Source organism: Streptopelia decaocto (assembly GCF_964273445.1).
Source record: "Streptopelia decaocto genome assembly, chromosome: 4".
Lineage (NCBI taxonomy): Eukaryota > Metazoa > Chordata > Aves > Columbiformes > Columbidae > Streptopelia > Streptopelia decaocto.
The window spans coordinates 1,643,499-1,657,986 of record NC_138658.1 but is presented as its reverse complement, the minus strand read 5'-3'; the positions used below and the strand labels follow the sequence as shown (position 1 = coordinate 1,657,986).

At 50.0% G+C, this 14,488-nt stretch overlaps 1 protein-coding gene across 1 annotated transcript; it reads left to right on the top strand.

Annotated features, from left to right (window-relative positions):
* ATOH1 (atonal bHLH transcription factor 1) lies at positions 1 to 849 on the top strand (the record flags this gene model as incomplete). Its single annotated transcript, XM_082051252.1, has 1 exon — positions 1 to 849. One exon carries the CDS (start codon positions 1 to 3, stop codon positions 847 to 849), a length of 849 nt encoding a protein of 282 aa, XP_081907378.1.
* Between the last annotated feature and the right edge of the window lie 13,639 nt (positions 850 to 14,488).

Here is a 14,488-nt window from a genome sequence, read left to right as displayed (position 1 = left end):
ATGAGCGCGCCGTGGGCCGAGGGCGGGCGGGAACCGGGGGCGACGGGGCTGGTGCCGGAGGCCCCGGGCGGCTGCGGCCTCGGCCCGGGCTGGCTGGGCGTGTGCTGCGCCGCACGCCTGCCCGCCGCCTCGCCCCGCTACCTGCTGCCCGGGGACGAGGAGGAGGAGGCGGCGGAGGGCAGCGCGGCGCGGGGCGGCGGGAGCAGCCCCGGCGGGGCGAGGGGCGCGGCGGGCGGGGGGCGGCCGCGGGGCGGCGGCGGAGCCGGGCTGCGGGCGCAGGTGAGCGGCGTCCAGAAGCAGCGGCGGCTGGCGGCCAACGCGCGGGAGCGGCGGCGGATGCACGGGCTGAACCACGCCTTCGACCAGCTGCGCAATGTCATCCCCTCCTTCAACAACGACAAGAAGCTCTCCAAGTACGAGACGCTGCAGATGGCGCAGATCTACATCAGCGCCCTGGCCGAGCTGCTGCACAGCCCCGACGCCCCTCCCGACGCCCCCGGCAAGGCCGAGCACCGCGGGGCTCCATTCGAGGCGCCCTGCGCCCCCGGGGCCGGGCCGCCCCCCGCGCCGCAGCCGGGACCGCCGAGAGCCTCCCCTCCCGGGCACGGCAGGACTCGCTTCCCCCCGCCGCCGGCCGCGGGGGGTTACTCGGTGCAGCTCGACCCGCTGCACTTCCCCTCCTTTGCGGAGGGCGCCCTAATGGGACAGAGAGCCCCGTCCCCCGCCCTCCTCATGCCGCAGCCCGGGCAGCCGCCGCAGGAGAGGAGCAAAACGTCGCCACGGTCCCACAGGAGCGACGGGGAGTTCTCGCCCCGCTCCCATTACAGCGACTCGGACGAGGCCAGCTAGGGTGGGGGCGCCGTCCCAGCACCCCCGGGCCGCCCCTCGGAGCCTTGAAACGCGCCCCGTCTTCCTCCCACCCCGGCTGCTCCTCGGTTTGTCCAGGGGAATGACTGTTAGCGAGTGACTGTACCCGCCCTCGCTGTCAGGGTTGGTCGTATTTCTTTATTTTGTCTTTAGTTACCACTTTCAAAAGTTGCTTTTGCCTAGAAGTCGTTGTCGTTCCCTCCTGCCAACACGCCGCTTTGCAGCGCGGAGCCTGAGCAAGCAGACGATGCACAAGGACTAAGTTTGGCCCCGATGCTGCTGCCCGGCGGGCGGGGGTGTCGCCATCGCCCCCCCCGCACCCCGATGTGCACCTGCTCTGACACCCGCGCCCTCCAGGCCCCCGATCCTGCCGCGGCTCGTATTGCTGTGGAAACACACGAAGTGTAAATAACGCACCGTCTTGTCCTGTAAATAGCGGGGGGGGGGGGCGGGAAGGTGGATTTTCCTCAGCGCACCATGTCGGCGTCTTTTGGGAGTGGGGGAGAACTTGGTGCAAGCACTTTATCAGCGGCTGGAGATGGGGTTTTCAAGAGGAAAGCTACTAATTAACTGCCAATTGGAGACCAATATTTAATTAAGCCACTTAATCCTAACGCTTTCTTAAAAACGAAAACTGTTTTGTCGTGTCAAACTTTTATGTTCGTTTTATTTTGCTTTTGTGATAATAGGAAACGTATTTATTATGGAGTGTTTGCAACTATTTCTGATTCTTTTTTTTAAAAAAAAAAAAAGCTTTTCTACGACGAGAATCGTTTATTTTAATTTTAGCAAAGCCAGCTGCCATTGTTTTATGTATTTTAATGTTTTTGAGATCAAATAAAAATGAGGAAAAAAAATCCCAAACCAGCCTGTAAGCGGGATCAGGTTTAGCTTTTCTCCCTGCACGCCCTGAGTCAGGGTGACGTGAAAACCCGGGTAATTGCAACAAATGCAGGGTGTGCGCTGCTCGGTGGCCGCCTTGTCGCTCCATTCCCGTTGTTCCCTTCTCCCCCAACCCGCCTCCGGTCGGGGACACGAGCGGGACCCCCACGGAGCCCCGTGTGCGTCGCGGGTGGAGGTGTAAGCGGGGCGGATGGGGCTGGGGTCGGGCGGGGAAATCCGGCGGGGTGTTGGGACAACAGGGGAGCAGGATGCGACCCCTGAGCTCAGGTTAAGCCCCGGGGAGGGAAGATGCTTTGCCCATCCTACCTCTAACGCCAGACCCGGGGTTAAGCCGGTGCCGGGAGCCGAGGTCCCCCTGGGTTCGGCAGGTGACACCGGGGCGGGGGGTCTAACGGGGGATCCGCTAACCGGAGAGCGAGCAGCCCCCGCGGGAGCAGAGACTTTGCGAGTGTCGCTTTCCCCTGAAGAAACAAGGCACCTGCCCCCTGGGTAACCCCGGGCTGCCCTCCCCAAACACCCGCGGCCGCGGCCCCGTACCTGCCGAGGCGGGTTACGGTCCCGCAGGGTGAAAAGTTCATCGGTAGGGTCATTTCCCTTCCTAAAAAAATAAACTAAAGACAGCTTTTTCGTGGTGGGTCACGTTTGGTTTATGGCATTTATTTCTGGGCTCCGGGAGTCGGTCTCGCTTCTTCGGGCTCCCAGCACGGGAGTGATGCGGCAGAGCAAAATAACGCCAATTTTTGGGGAGGTGCAGATGTTGTTTTGTTGATTTGGTTTGGGTATATGCCCAGCGCAGGTGAAGCGGCTGCCGCTGTGACTCGGGGCATCACCCCGTGGGAGGGTCCCGGGGGGGCAGCCGTGGGTTCCCCCGGCCCCACCATCCAGGCGCTGCCTCCGCGGCTGCGGACACAGGAAGGAGTTGAAAAGCGCAGATCCAAATTCTCCGCGGGACGGGGTCCCTTCCCCCGACAGATGAGTGCGGTTGGTGCTCGCAGCACTCGCTGTCTGAGGGGCTTTTTTATTTTAAACACTTCTTTGAAAGAGATAGATACCCACATTTCCATGTTAAGGTTCAGCTATAGACTTTGCATAACAACCCTTTGGCATCCCCCTCCCCTTACACTCCGTTAACAAGCTGTAACGTATAGCTGCAGGTTGCTATAATCTCATTAATATTTTGGAAACTTGAATATTGAGTATTTCAGACTGCTCATTCCCCATATGCCAGGCCACTCCCGCTATGCTGGCTGGTTCCTTTCTCTCCATTATTAGCAATTAGCTCCTACCTTCCAAAGTCAGATCCAAGTATCCAAGATACTAGCAAAGGAATCAACTATGTGTTGCAAGCTAAGCATGCTTAATATCTCCCAAACAAACAAAGAGACAACATTTCTTTAAGTAATGAAGATGGATAAATCGCTTTATTGAGCTTGCGACAGTGTTTGTTTTGTATAGACCAGCGCAAAGTTTTTTAACAAGAGCAGGGACGCGCACCAGCCCCTGGAAGCAGTTTCGCCCCGTTTGCTTCTTCGCGTGGTTTTATCATCTTAAACGGGCTTTTATTTGAAAAGGGCGAGCCAGAAGCGCACTATCCGAGCGTTAAATTTTGGCTGAACGCTAAATATCCTCCGGGGTCTGCAGAACAACCGGGGGGAGCGGGGGACGGGGGGAGGTGGTCGCCTTTGTGCGAGGCGCACGGGAGCTCCGTTGCTTTCGGATCGCGGGATAAACCGCAGCCAGGAGCTTCGGTGCGGGGTGCGCACGCCCGTTTGCGCGGCGGGGGTTTAGTGCGGGGATTCTGGAGGGGGGCGAGGGGCGGCGGTGGGTGTGAGGGGCGAGTTTGCAACGAGGCGGCCGGAGCGCATCGCTGCCTGGCGGCTCTGCGGCTGCTGTTTGCTCAGCCTCTGGCCTCGGGGACGGAGGAGGAAGGGAAAAAAAGGGGGGAAAGGGTTAAACCCGGCGAAGGGAGACCAGAAAAGCGCACGGACCACGGGGGGGTGGGGGGAGCTGGCCGTGGGGCCAGTGTTTCTTAATTAGAGCGGGGCGGACAATGCGATGGGGAGGACAATGGGGGGGATAAGGGGGCTGGGGAGCGGGGAAGGGGGGGGGTCTGGCCCCGCTCCCGGCCGCGGTGCGCGGTGTCTGGAGCGGAGCACGCGTTGTCAGCTGGTGAGCGCAGCGGCCTTTCAGGCGGCTCCCCAGGGAGCTGCGCGCCCGCGGTGAGCTCCATCGTCACCCCCCTCCCCTCCATCATCATCATCATCGGCCTCCTCCTCCTCGGCGGCCCCCCACCCCAGCCCAACACAACAGCCCGTATTCAAGCCCCCCTTCCCTCCCTCCCCTCGCACAACAGCAGCGCAGTGGCAGCCACGCCACCTCCCAGCAACCGGCAGCACGCGAGGGCACCGCCGGGGCACCTGAAAGAGTCAAAGCCAAAGAAAGGGAGACAAAAGGAGGAGAAAAAGATACGCAGCACCGGCCCAGCGTGTCTGCTCCGACAGTGCGGGGCGGCGGGCGCCCACAGAGGGACAGGCGAGCTGGCGGGCACACGCGTGGGCGCACGCACACGCTTGCAGAGATCCGAGCCGCTGCTGCGGGGATGGAGACACGCGGTTTCACCCCGATTCCTGTTGTGCAGGAGCAAGGGGAAGAGCCCCGGCCCCGTGTGGGGCACCTGTCGGCTTGGGCTCCTCCGTGCACCCCTGACACGCCTGGGCACCGATCCCGTCCTTGGGTCCGGCCACCCACCCTTACATTTGCGCGGGACGGGGAGAGAAAAACGCGGGGAAAGGGGCGAGGGGACGGCGTGTGCGTGGGTGATGTGGGCACCGTGCTAGACCGGTGCGGGGAGCATCGCTCCGCGGGCTGCCCAGCCCCGCAGCTCCCAGGCTGGGGCGAGGAGCCTCCTGCGCACCCCAGGGACAAGGAGGAAAGTTGTTCGGCCTTGGCCAAATCCTTGCAGCGCTGCAAGGGGCTTTACCCGGGATTAGCTGCCCGGGGAGCCAGGGCGCGCAGCAGCCAGCCCTTGGGAACTTGGGTCCAGTGGTGCCGTCCCCCCGCTTTAACTTCAGGTTGACTCTCCCAAAGTCGTTTTTGCAGAGCTGCTGCACACCCCGGGGGTTAAAAGTGGCTGCTCTGCCCTTGTGCGGTGGGCGCCCTGCCTCTGTCGGCCTTGGCCGGAGCGAGGACAGACAGACAGGCCTCTTCTGAAGTGCGATCAAATGGCACAGGATGCCTTCGGGAGCCCAGCCAAGGCGTGTCAAAGACGGTTTGAGCGCCGAGGCATTTAAACGCTACAACGGGTGGCTTTCTGGCGTGTGCTTTCCTCCCTCCCCGCCTAGGACCGGGAAGAGGGAGAAAGCGTTTTTACCGAGCTGCTACAGGGATGGGTGCGACATCCCTCCGGCGCTGCCCCCCGCCAAAACTCACTGAAGCCCGGGTGTCACAACCGGGCGCTTCCCCGCGGGAGCGGCCGCCCGGTCCCGTCCTGCAGCCGGGAGCGGGAAGAGCTTTTCGCCCCCAGCTCGGTTGAACCGGGGATTGTTGGAGAGTGGGGGGGGGGTGTCGACCCCCCGCTCCCGCTTCAGCACGGCGGGTAGCCGAGGATTCGGCGGTGGGAATTTGTGCCGAGGCGGGGATGAGCTGTCTGTAGAGGAAAGCAAGATTTGGGAGTGGGAGAGCAAGATTTGGGAGTGGGAGAGCAAGATCTGGGAGTGGGGGAGCAAGATCTGGGAGTGGGAGAGCAAATCCCCTCTGCTTAGGAGGAGACTTCTTTTTGCATTTCACCCCAGTTTGTTTCCTTCCCCCCAGCTCCCTCCTTTCGCTATTTCCTCCCTGCTTCCTTCTTCTCTCCCTTTCCCTGTCCCCTTCTTCCTCCTCCCTTGCTCTATGCCGAGGCATTAGCCTCGAAAAGTAGCGATGTTGATGCCGGGGTGCCCGGGACTGCTGTACTTTTATGGGGCGGTTAATCAACTGCACATCAGCGAGACAGCGCATCAGCCCATCTGCTTGATATATATTCAGGAGGGCTCCAGCCCTTTTGAAGTCTAATTTCTTCCCCGGGAGAACGGGCCGGGTAATTTACCATCATTTCATAGGCAGGGCGGCCAGCGGGTTAACCCTTTCCCCAAGCGCTGCCGCTGCGGGCTTTCCTCCCGAGTGAGCAGGTTTTAATGCCTCGTCGCCTCACCGTAAACTTGTAAAAGTGCCTCTTTAATGGTACGTGACTCGCTGAAATCAGACACCCAGCCCACCGGCACGGCAACCCGCTCTTCGTCTTGTCAGATTGGTGTTTAAAGATCTGTTTGGGACAAAGCAATTCCCTCGATCCCACCGGGTCAGCGCGTATCATTTCACCCCCAACCACCCATTAATATTTGTGTGTTTCAGGATCTTTGGTTTGTTTTGGGGTTTTTTTTTGTTTATTTGTTTGTTTTTCTTCCCAATTCAGCGCTTAGCAACACAGTTTTATCCATAGGCAGAAGGACGGGGTGCATGGGGTGTGCACATCGCGTACGATCTGTGGGGCAAAAAACCGCGCTGCAAAATCCTCTTGCTAAGAGCACAATCCAGCCCTTGCCCGGCAGGTGCGGGCGACATGTGCTCCTGCAGGACATAGACACGCTTGGGGGGGTGCGTGGGCGGGCAGGACCCCGGCACAGCCGCCCGTGATCGTTGTGCTGGCAGCGGGCTTGGGGGGGGACGCACCGGGGGGATCGGATCCTTTCCCCGGTCCGGGGCTGGTCCCGAGTGGCACCCACCCCGTGGGCACACCCGGGGCTGCGTCCCGACAACGACCCAGCGGAGCTGTCGGAGCAGCGGAAAGCGTTTGACTTTGCAAGTTTCTGACATGTATTTATTTATTCTGCTTCCTTTCTCCACGGCTGTGCCGATCCGGTGGATGGACGCACTGGCGAAGCGCTCGGCTACTCCGCGTCCCCCCCCACACACCCAGATGTAAAGTTTTCTGGTTCAGGGTACACTTTGAAACAAGCCTGAAACTGTTCAACGCATCACCTGCTTCCCATAAACCCCAAAAAGCATTCCTCGGCGATCCGGGCAGCGGCGAGTGTCGCTAACGCCCTCCCGGAGCCGCCACCGCCGTCGCGCCCTCAGTCCCCACCTGCACCTCGCTTATCTACAGTCAATAGTTTTATCGTGCCCGAGGATGGATCCTGCTCGGCTCCGGCTCCGGGGCGGCATCGGCGCCCAGTAGCTCTGCCCCGGCCTCCCGCCGCTCCCCCGGCAGCCGCCGGGCACGGGGTGGGCATCGGGTGGGCCCCAGTCCCCCTACCCCCGGCCGGGGCCGCCCTCGGATACCGAGCTATTTGTTTATTCAATCCAAAGAACCGTGCATGATAATGTCCCTTGCAACATATCTTTGTCCGAAGTACATATATATATATATATCTTTTAAACAGAGTCCTTTTGCATGTTTGGCTACGGGAGGTGGTGCTGGGACAAGGTTTGCTGTTGGTTTCTGCTGGAGCAGGGGCAGCCTGTCCAGAGGCTTAGAGCAAAGCTGGGAGCCAGGGGAGGCAGGGATCCCTCTCAGAGCGGGCACTGAGCTCTTGTGTACTCTACTGTGAAACAGCAATGAAATATAAGTTATGTACTTCTGTACAGCTGGTTTTGTCCGGACTTCAGTTGTTGTGGGCGAAAGTATCACTTTAGTATTTGGTTTGCATTTATCCACATGCTCTTTTGTTATAACTTTATTTTTATTTTATTTTTTTATTTTATTTATTTTATTTTTTATTTATTTTATTTCATTTTATTTCATTTTATTTTATTATTTTGTTTTATTTTGTTTTATTTTATTTATTTTATTATTTTATTAATTTTTCTCACGTGAGTACTAACATTGAACTAAGTGATTTGTTGTGGACAACAGGACCCATTCATTTCTCTTGGCAGGGTCCTAGGGCCTAGGGAAGCAGAGCAGATGCCTTGCCACAGCTGTAGCTTGTTATCTGGGGTGGGGAGAGGTGGTATTTTCTGTTGCAGAGTGAGATTGATCAACAACTTGGGGAGTATGACTGCTGGAAGCAAGCAAAATCATTCTCCTGACCCACAGGTTGTTCCCCTGTTAAGTGTGATGAGAAGTGCCTGCAGGTGAGGCAGCATAAATTGTTCCTGTTGGAGCTTCCTCTCTGGTTTGGGTGAGAGTGTGAGCCTGGGGTAGTTTTCCAGAGCCCCTGAGAAGGTCCGTCGTGAGCTGATGTGCAGAACACGCAGCGCATGCTGGCCTGGATCACCTCTCAGGTTGGAAAAATATGTTATTTTTCTGAATTTACTAATGCTGCAGTGTTTGTAGTGAAGCTGTGATGAATACAGCCATACTTGTATTGCTATGTTGCATCACTTGCTATAATGTCTTGCAAAAGTATTCTCATAGCAAACTTTAATGTGGTTCTTCCCTGGTCATGGAAAGGCTCCTGGATGAAGTCTATTGCTTAGTTAGCATCCAAATAATCCTCTTCCTCGAGTTTGGTGACTTCCTCTCTGCATTGCAGAATATTCTGAAAGCCTTTTGTTTAAAACAAAAAAAGCTTGAAAAACTGAAGTCTAGTGAGACAGGAGGGCTCTGAATTGCCATTAGGTTTCCAGGCTTTGCCTGTTGAGAAAGTGAAAGCTTAGAAACATCACTGGTTGTAACTTTGGGGCCAACGAGTAATGGGGTTGTTTCACTCGGATGCCGCTGTTGCCTGTGATTGCCCAGGGGAACTGTAGTGAGCAGCATTCAAAGCTGAGGCTGCAGGAGTGATGCAGGTTTTAAGGAAAGGCAGTTTTAGTTGGTTTCATTAGTTAATCCTGCAAAGGCTACTCAGTGTCATTGCAAGGAACCCACTGCGTCATCTGCTTTAAGTGTGTGGAGACTATGCTGTGGTTTTAATGGCAATTTCACAACCTTGGCCTGCAGGTTTGTGCTGCTCCAGGGGCTGGGGCATGGTCCAGTGTAACTTAAGCAGCTGTGAGAGACTGTCAGGGTGTTAGAAAGCTCCTAGTAATGGTCATGCACTTGCCTGGGGCTGCTTTGACACTTGGGTGATACCCCCATGACAAGTGTCCCTAGACCTGCACCTCTTGCGCAGCTAAAGCTTGTGGTGGCAGCCCCAGATGTGACCTCCCCGATGCTCTCCAAGGCTTATCTTAAGCCTCTTCTACTCCTGCTTAAACAAGAGTTTTAAAGGCGATTCATAGTTTTTTCCACTAATATTCCTGCCCCTGGGGGGAGTGACATTTGGAGAAAATACTTCTATCTTTGGTTTCCTTCCCCCACCGCAGGTCATCAAGAAGAGTAGGTAGAACAACATTGTCCTGGCCCAACTGGAAACAGGGCGTTGAAACTTACTATCGAAACTCTGCTGTCATAGTTTCAAATGTTCTTAAAAGCAAAAGCAAGAGAAGTTATTCCCTGAAATAGAAATAAGGAAAATGAAATGTGAGCATTTAAAGATAGGCTTTTGTTTTTCAAAAGGTGCTGTGAATATTCAGAGGTTTTCAGTTGTTTCTGTGGCTGTTGGGTGTTTAGCAGGGGAGGAAACCTCAATTTCTTACATACTGAAGTTGTATCCATGGGTGCATTTTGCAGTCGTATTTATACTTGCACACCTTGACAATGCTGGTGGAGATGATGGAGGGATTCCTGAAGTATATGCAAAGAATTGGCAGGCAAGACTGAATGAGACTCTTCCAAGTCTTGGGAACAAATAGCTTGTTGTCTTCTTTTGGCAGACCTTTCATTTGCTTATTCAAATAAAAACCCAACAGATGTAAAATTCGTGGCCCACATCAGTTGTGGTTTTGATTTCCTGCAAATCTTACAAATCTTAGTGGTAAGATGAAGCAAACTGGGTCTGATAATTAAATGCATTTTTACATTTTGGTTAATTCATTTTTAGGATCAGTGGGTTTTGGTGAGGTTGCTTGAGTGTTAATCTGTTGGAGATAAAATTGATACTCCCAGAAAAATCTTCATCTGGGGCAAGAAATGTTTTACTTATAGGCAGCATCAAATAGTTTAATAAACTTTACATATTTCCATTTCTACCTTTGAGTTCTGTTTCTGATTTTCATGCTACTTAATTGGTTTGAATAGCAGCATTAGTATCTGATCTTCACTGAGCTGTTTAAAGACATCAGCTCTAAGTTGTTTGGGGTGCAGCATCAGCAGATTAATTTCAGCTTTTCTATTGCTGTTTCAGATTACCCTTTAGTGTGACATTATGTAGAAAAATAGAGGTGTTAATGGCAACTATCCCTTAAAAGTAGCAGCCTGCAAAATTGGGAATAGGAAATTCCCATGTTGAATATGTTGTATACCCGAAATGCAAATCCATGAGGGGTCACGATTGGAGGATCAGCCTGCAGGAAGAATAGTTTTCCCCAAACAAAAATGTATTTAACGAAGGTTTTGTATTGTAAATAGCAGGACACAGCTATGTTTAACAAAATAACCTTTGAAGTTGCCTATAAGCTGCTCTCCTGATTAATTTAAAATTTTAGGCTTACACACCCTGCAATAAACCTTTTTATTAGTGTTTTATTGCAACTGAACTTCGTGGCTTTTGCGCTCGCCTAATAATAACGTGGCAACTGCTCAGAGGCAGGTGTTCCCAAGGGTGAATCAACAGAGCGGAGTCTGACCCGAGTCTGAAATTGCCATAAGAAAAGCACGAAGCCCATAAAATGGCCAATTTCCCCCATCCCACCGGGGCCACCGCGGGCTCTGTCCATGGTACCCCCGGCCCACCAGCTCTGCCCACCGGCTGCAGAGCTCTGGGAGCTTTGTGGTGTATTTTATTTTATTTTATTTTATTTTATTTTATTTTATTTTATTTTATTTTATTTTATTTTATTTTATTTTATTTTATTTTATTTTATTTTATTTTATTTTATTTTATTTTATTTTATTTTATTTTATTTTATTTTATTTTATTTTATTTTATTTATTTTATTTTATTTATTTTATTTTATTTATTTTATTTTATTTATTTTATTTTATTTATTTTATTTTATTTATTTTATTTTATTTATTTTATTTTATTTATTTTATTTTATTTATTTTATTTTATTTATTTTATTTTATTTATTTTATTTTATTTTATTTATTTTATTTTATTTTATTTATTTTATTTATTTTATTTTATTTATTTTATTTTATTTATTTTATTTATTTTATTTTATTTTATTTTATTTATTTTATTTTATTTATTTTATTTATTTTATTTTATTTATTTTATTTATTTTATTTATTTTATTTATTATCCCTGCTGATTGACTCTGGTTCTTAAGTTGGGTCCCTTCCTGCTAACACAGACTCCCCTGAAAAAATTGCACAATGAAAAGCTTTTCACCCCACCCCGGTGTGTATTTTTAACCTATATAATACCTCTATCTGTAAGACCACAAGTAATATGTAAAACACAGGCGCTTGGCTCGTTATACAGGTGACATTGTAGTAAGTTCTTCTGGGGTCTGCAGGTTAACTTTTGTATAAACTCTGAAGGATGATTGTCATTACAATTGAATTGAAAACAGACAATATTGGTCCAATCTGAATTTCAGCTTGTGAGCTCTAATATGAAACAAACTGAAGAAAAAGAAATGCTCAGAATGAAATACGAGGGTATAAGGAGAGGTTTAGATTGGATATTAGGAAAAAATTCTTCACTAAAAGGGCTGTGGGGCATTGGAACAGGCTGCCCAGGGCGGTGCTGGAGTCACCAGCCCTGGAGGGGTTTAAACGAGGTTCTTAGGGACATGGGTTAGTGCTGGAGTTGGGTTATGGTTGGACTCAATGATCCTGTTGAGTGGGTGGGTTTTGACATATACATGAGAGAAATACACAAGGACTGGGCAGGACGGGGAACTGTAGTAATAAATTCTAATCAGCCCTAAAGCCTAAATAAAGGAAGCAATTGGCTGATGCAAAGTAACGTTTTTGTATAACTTGATCCTTCTTCGAATCTCTCAACATTTGAGGTCTTGGTGTTTTTAAAACTTCACAGTGTCGTTTATCACGAGGAAGCAATGGCTCTCCAGGGCTCATAGTCTCTGGTCCTTCTGTCTGTTGACACAGCCCAAGTGTATTTATGTTGGCAAGAGCCTCTCCCCGAGTCACCTCTGTGCAGGGAGAATCCCAATGGTTTGTGGCTGGCAGGGAAATATGTGTTTCCTTCTGAGCTGGCTCCAACCCCGGGGTGTTCACCTGTCCACTCTCCATTGGAGAAACAAGAAGCAAACAGGATGAAAAATTGGCTAAGAGAGGGGTATTTTATGTAGAAAAAAAAAAGAAATAGAGGCAGAAACATGGAGATTTATCACTGGTTGAGATAAAAAAACTGACATAAGCAGCTATAAAAGGTAAAACAAAAGATGGGAACAAAAAAAGGTTTAAAAAAATCCAGGTCCTGCAGAACCGCAATCTGTCAGAATTTGCAATTATATTACAAAGCGGCATGCTTGATTGGATTGGGTTGTCTGCATAATAATTTAGTCCTGATATAAAACCAGAAAGACAAATGCTTGTAGCATTAAAACAAACCAACCCCCACTGAAACAAACCAGAGGTGTGACATTCAAAAGCAGATGTTTCATTCCTAGGAAAGAAACAATGGCAGACGGATGTGCCTTGAATTTGAATCCATGGCGAAACAAGAACTTTTCATCCTTCTGAGAACTGTGGTTCCAGTTTCCTTCTCTTGCCTTCAACCATGGCAGGCATTGCAAGTTGGGGGACGATCCTTGTCTACCCCTTGCTGCATAGTTGTGCTTTGCTCAGGCATGGCTGAAAACACAATCTGATATTTTCCCTCACTGTTTGCATTATGATAACATTCTCGGTAAGCAGGTGAACGCTGGAACGACGAGGGTGTAGCTCTTTATTACTCTAAGTCATCTTTATGCTCATAAATAAGCCTTTGGAATTGGATGAGATTACTCAACCACGCACGAGGGCACAGGATGTGCCCATAAACCAAACTAAAACAAGCTCTCCAGTGTAATTAAAACAATGACCTCATGTATGAATGGAGAGCCCTGTTGTTGATATTATGAAATATTATTAAAATAAGCATAGTGTGTTTTGTATTGATGTTGGTACTTGAAGCTTCTCTATTTCGAACTCGGGTGACTTTACGCCGGCAGATTTAGTGCCTGCAAAGCCCTGATCACACAAACCAACCTGCGTGTGTTTTAGCTGGAGTTATGTGGGTGTTCAATTTAGGACTCCAATGTGATCGCTCACATAAGGGTGGTAAGCCCTGATCTGGTGATCATTTATGCACTTAATCCAGGAATGTATCTGAAAGCAGTTGGAGCAGGTGAACTGATGGGATTGGTGCCTTGAGGGTCTCCTTCACCTGCACAAAAGCCACCTCCTGGTGCACTTTGAGAGGACCTTGTTCAAGTTAATCTTTAGGTATCTGAAAAATGGATGATCTTCCAAGTCATAAACCATGTCTCTTCCCTTTCAAAAAGAAAACATAGGTCCCTTACCAGACCGGTACTTTTATTTAAGTATCAAAGTACTTATCTCTAAGAGCTTTTCTATTGGTTGGGTCACATGGAACAGGTCCCTGCTAAGAAAAAGAAAAAAATATCAAAATAGGAAAGTTCATCTCCTTCTTTTAGAAATTTACTTCCTTCCCATTTCTGTAGCAGATGCAACTATTAATTTGCCAGCACAGCAATTTTTCTTGGCGTGGCGACCGCCCATCGAAAGAGCCGCTACTACAACTCTGTGTGAATCTTCTACTAGAGGGCTCCAAAACAATGGTGTTTGTAGTGGGTTCTCTTCAAAAGCCCCTACACGGATGAATTCCTATTCATTGCGCAGATGGGGGTTTGGGAGGGTGGGCAGAGCCTGGTGAGCGCTGTTGAGCCCGGCCCATGGTTGTGCCTGTGCCGAAAATTCGCCTGTGAGGGTTGACTTGGGTTTTATCCAGGCTGGGGGTGCTCTTGGCATTTGTTCCGTTCCTATGAACATGATGTTTTCTGAAGGGGCAATAAAAAGCGAGCGCACACGACAGGGCGTGTGCTCGACCGCCTCACCAACGTCTCTTGGCCAGGTGGCAAAAGGCCATACGGCTACGGCACAAATGCGTCTTGTAGCATTTCAGTGGTGCTATAACAAGTATTTTATGGCTGAAGGAAAACACACAGAGAATTTCCTTTTAAAGCTTTGTGTAAAACGTCTTGTCACAGAGAGAAAAGACAAAAGTTAGTGAGTTTCTGATCTATTACTTTTATTTCTCAGATATGATGGCAAAAGTGTGAATAAAGAAACAAAAGCGACCAAGCAACAAAACATGTGACACACAGATACAATTTTCCAAATGTCTTTGTATGTTTCTCAACTTGTTGGTGGAAATGGTTTAATTGCTGAGTCTTTCAAAATCCTTCCAGGAAATCTCTTGCGCGGATCAGAGTATTAAATTTCTCCCAAGTTGTTTTGTCAGTATTTAATTTTTTCATGCAAATAATAGAAAGGTTTAGCTGTTGGATTTAATTGGAAATTAACTGCATTACTTCTCAGTACAAAGTTTTCTTATGAAAATGCTGTGATTGGTTGCGAGGTTAAGACAGATATCACTTTTTGACGGATTATATCATCACGATGGTATCATTACTCTTTTCTCTTTCCCCAGTGCACCTCTCTTCCCCTTCTCCATTTATCCTTCAGCATCTGGGATTTGGACCAGGCATAATGTTG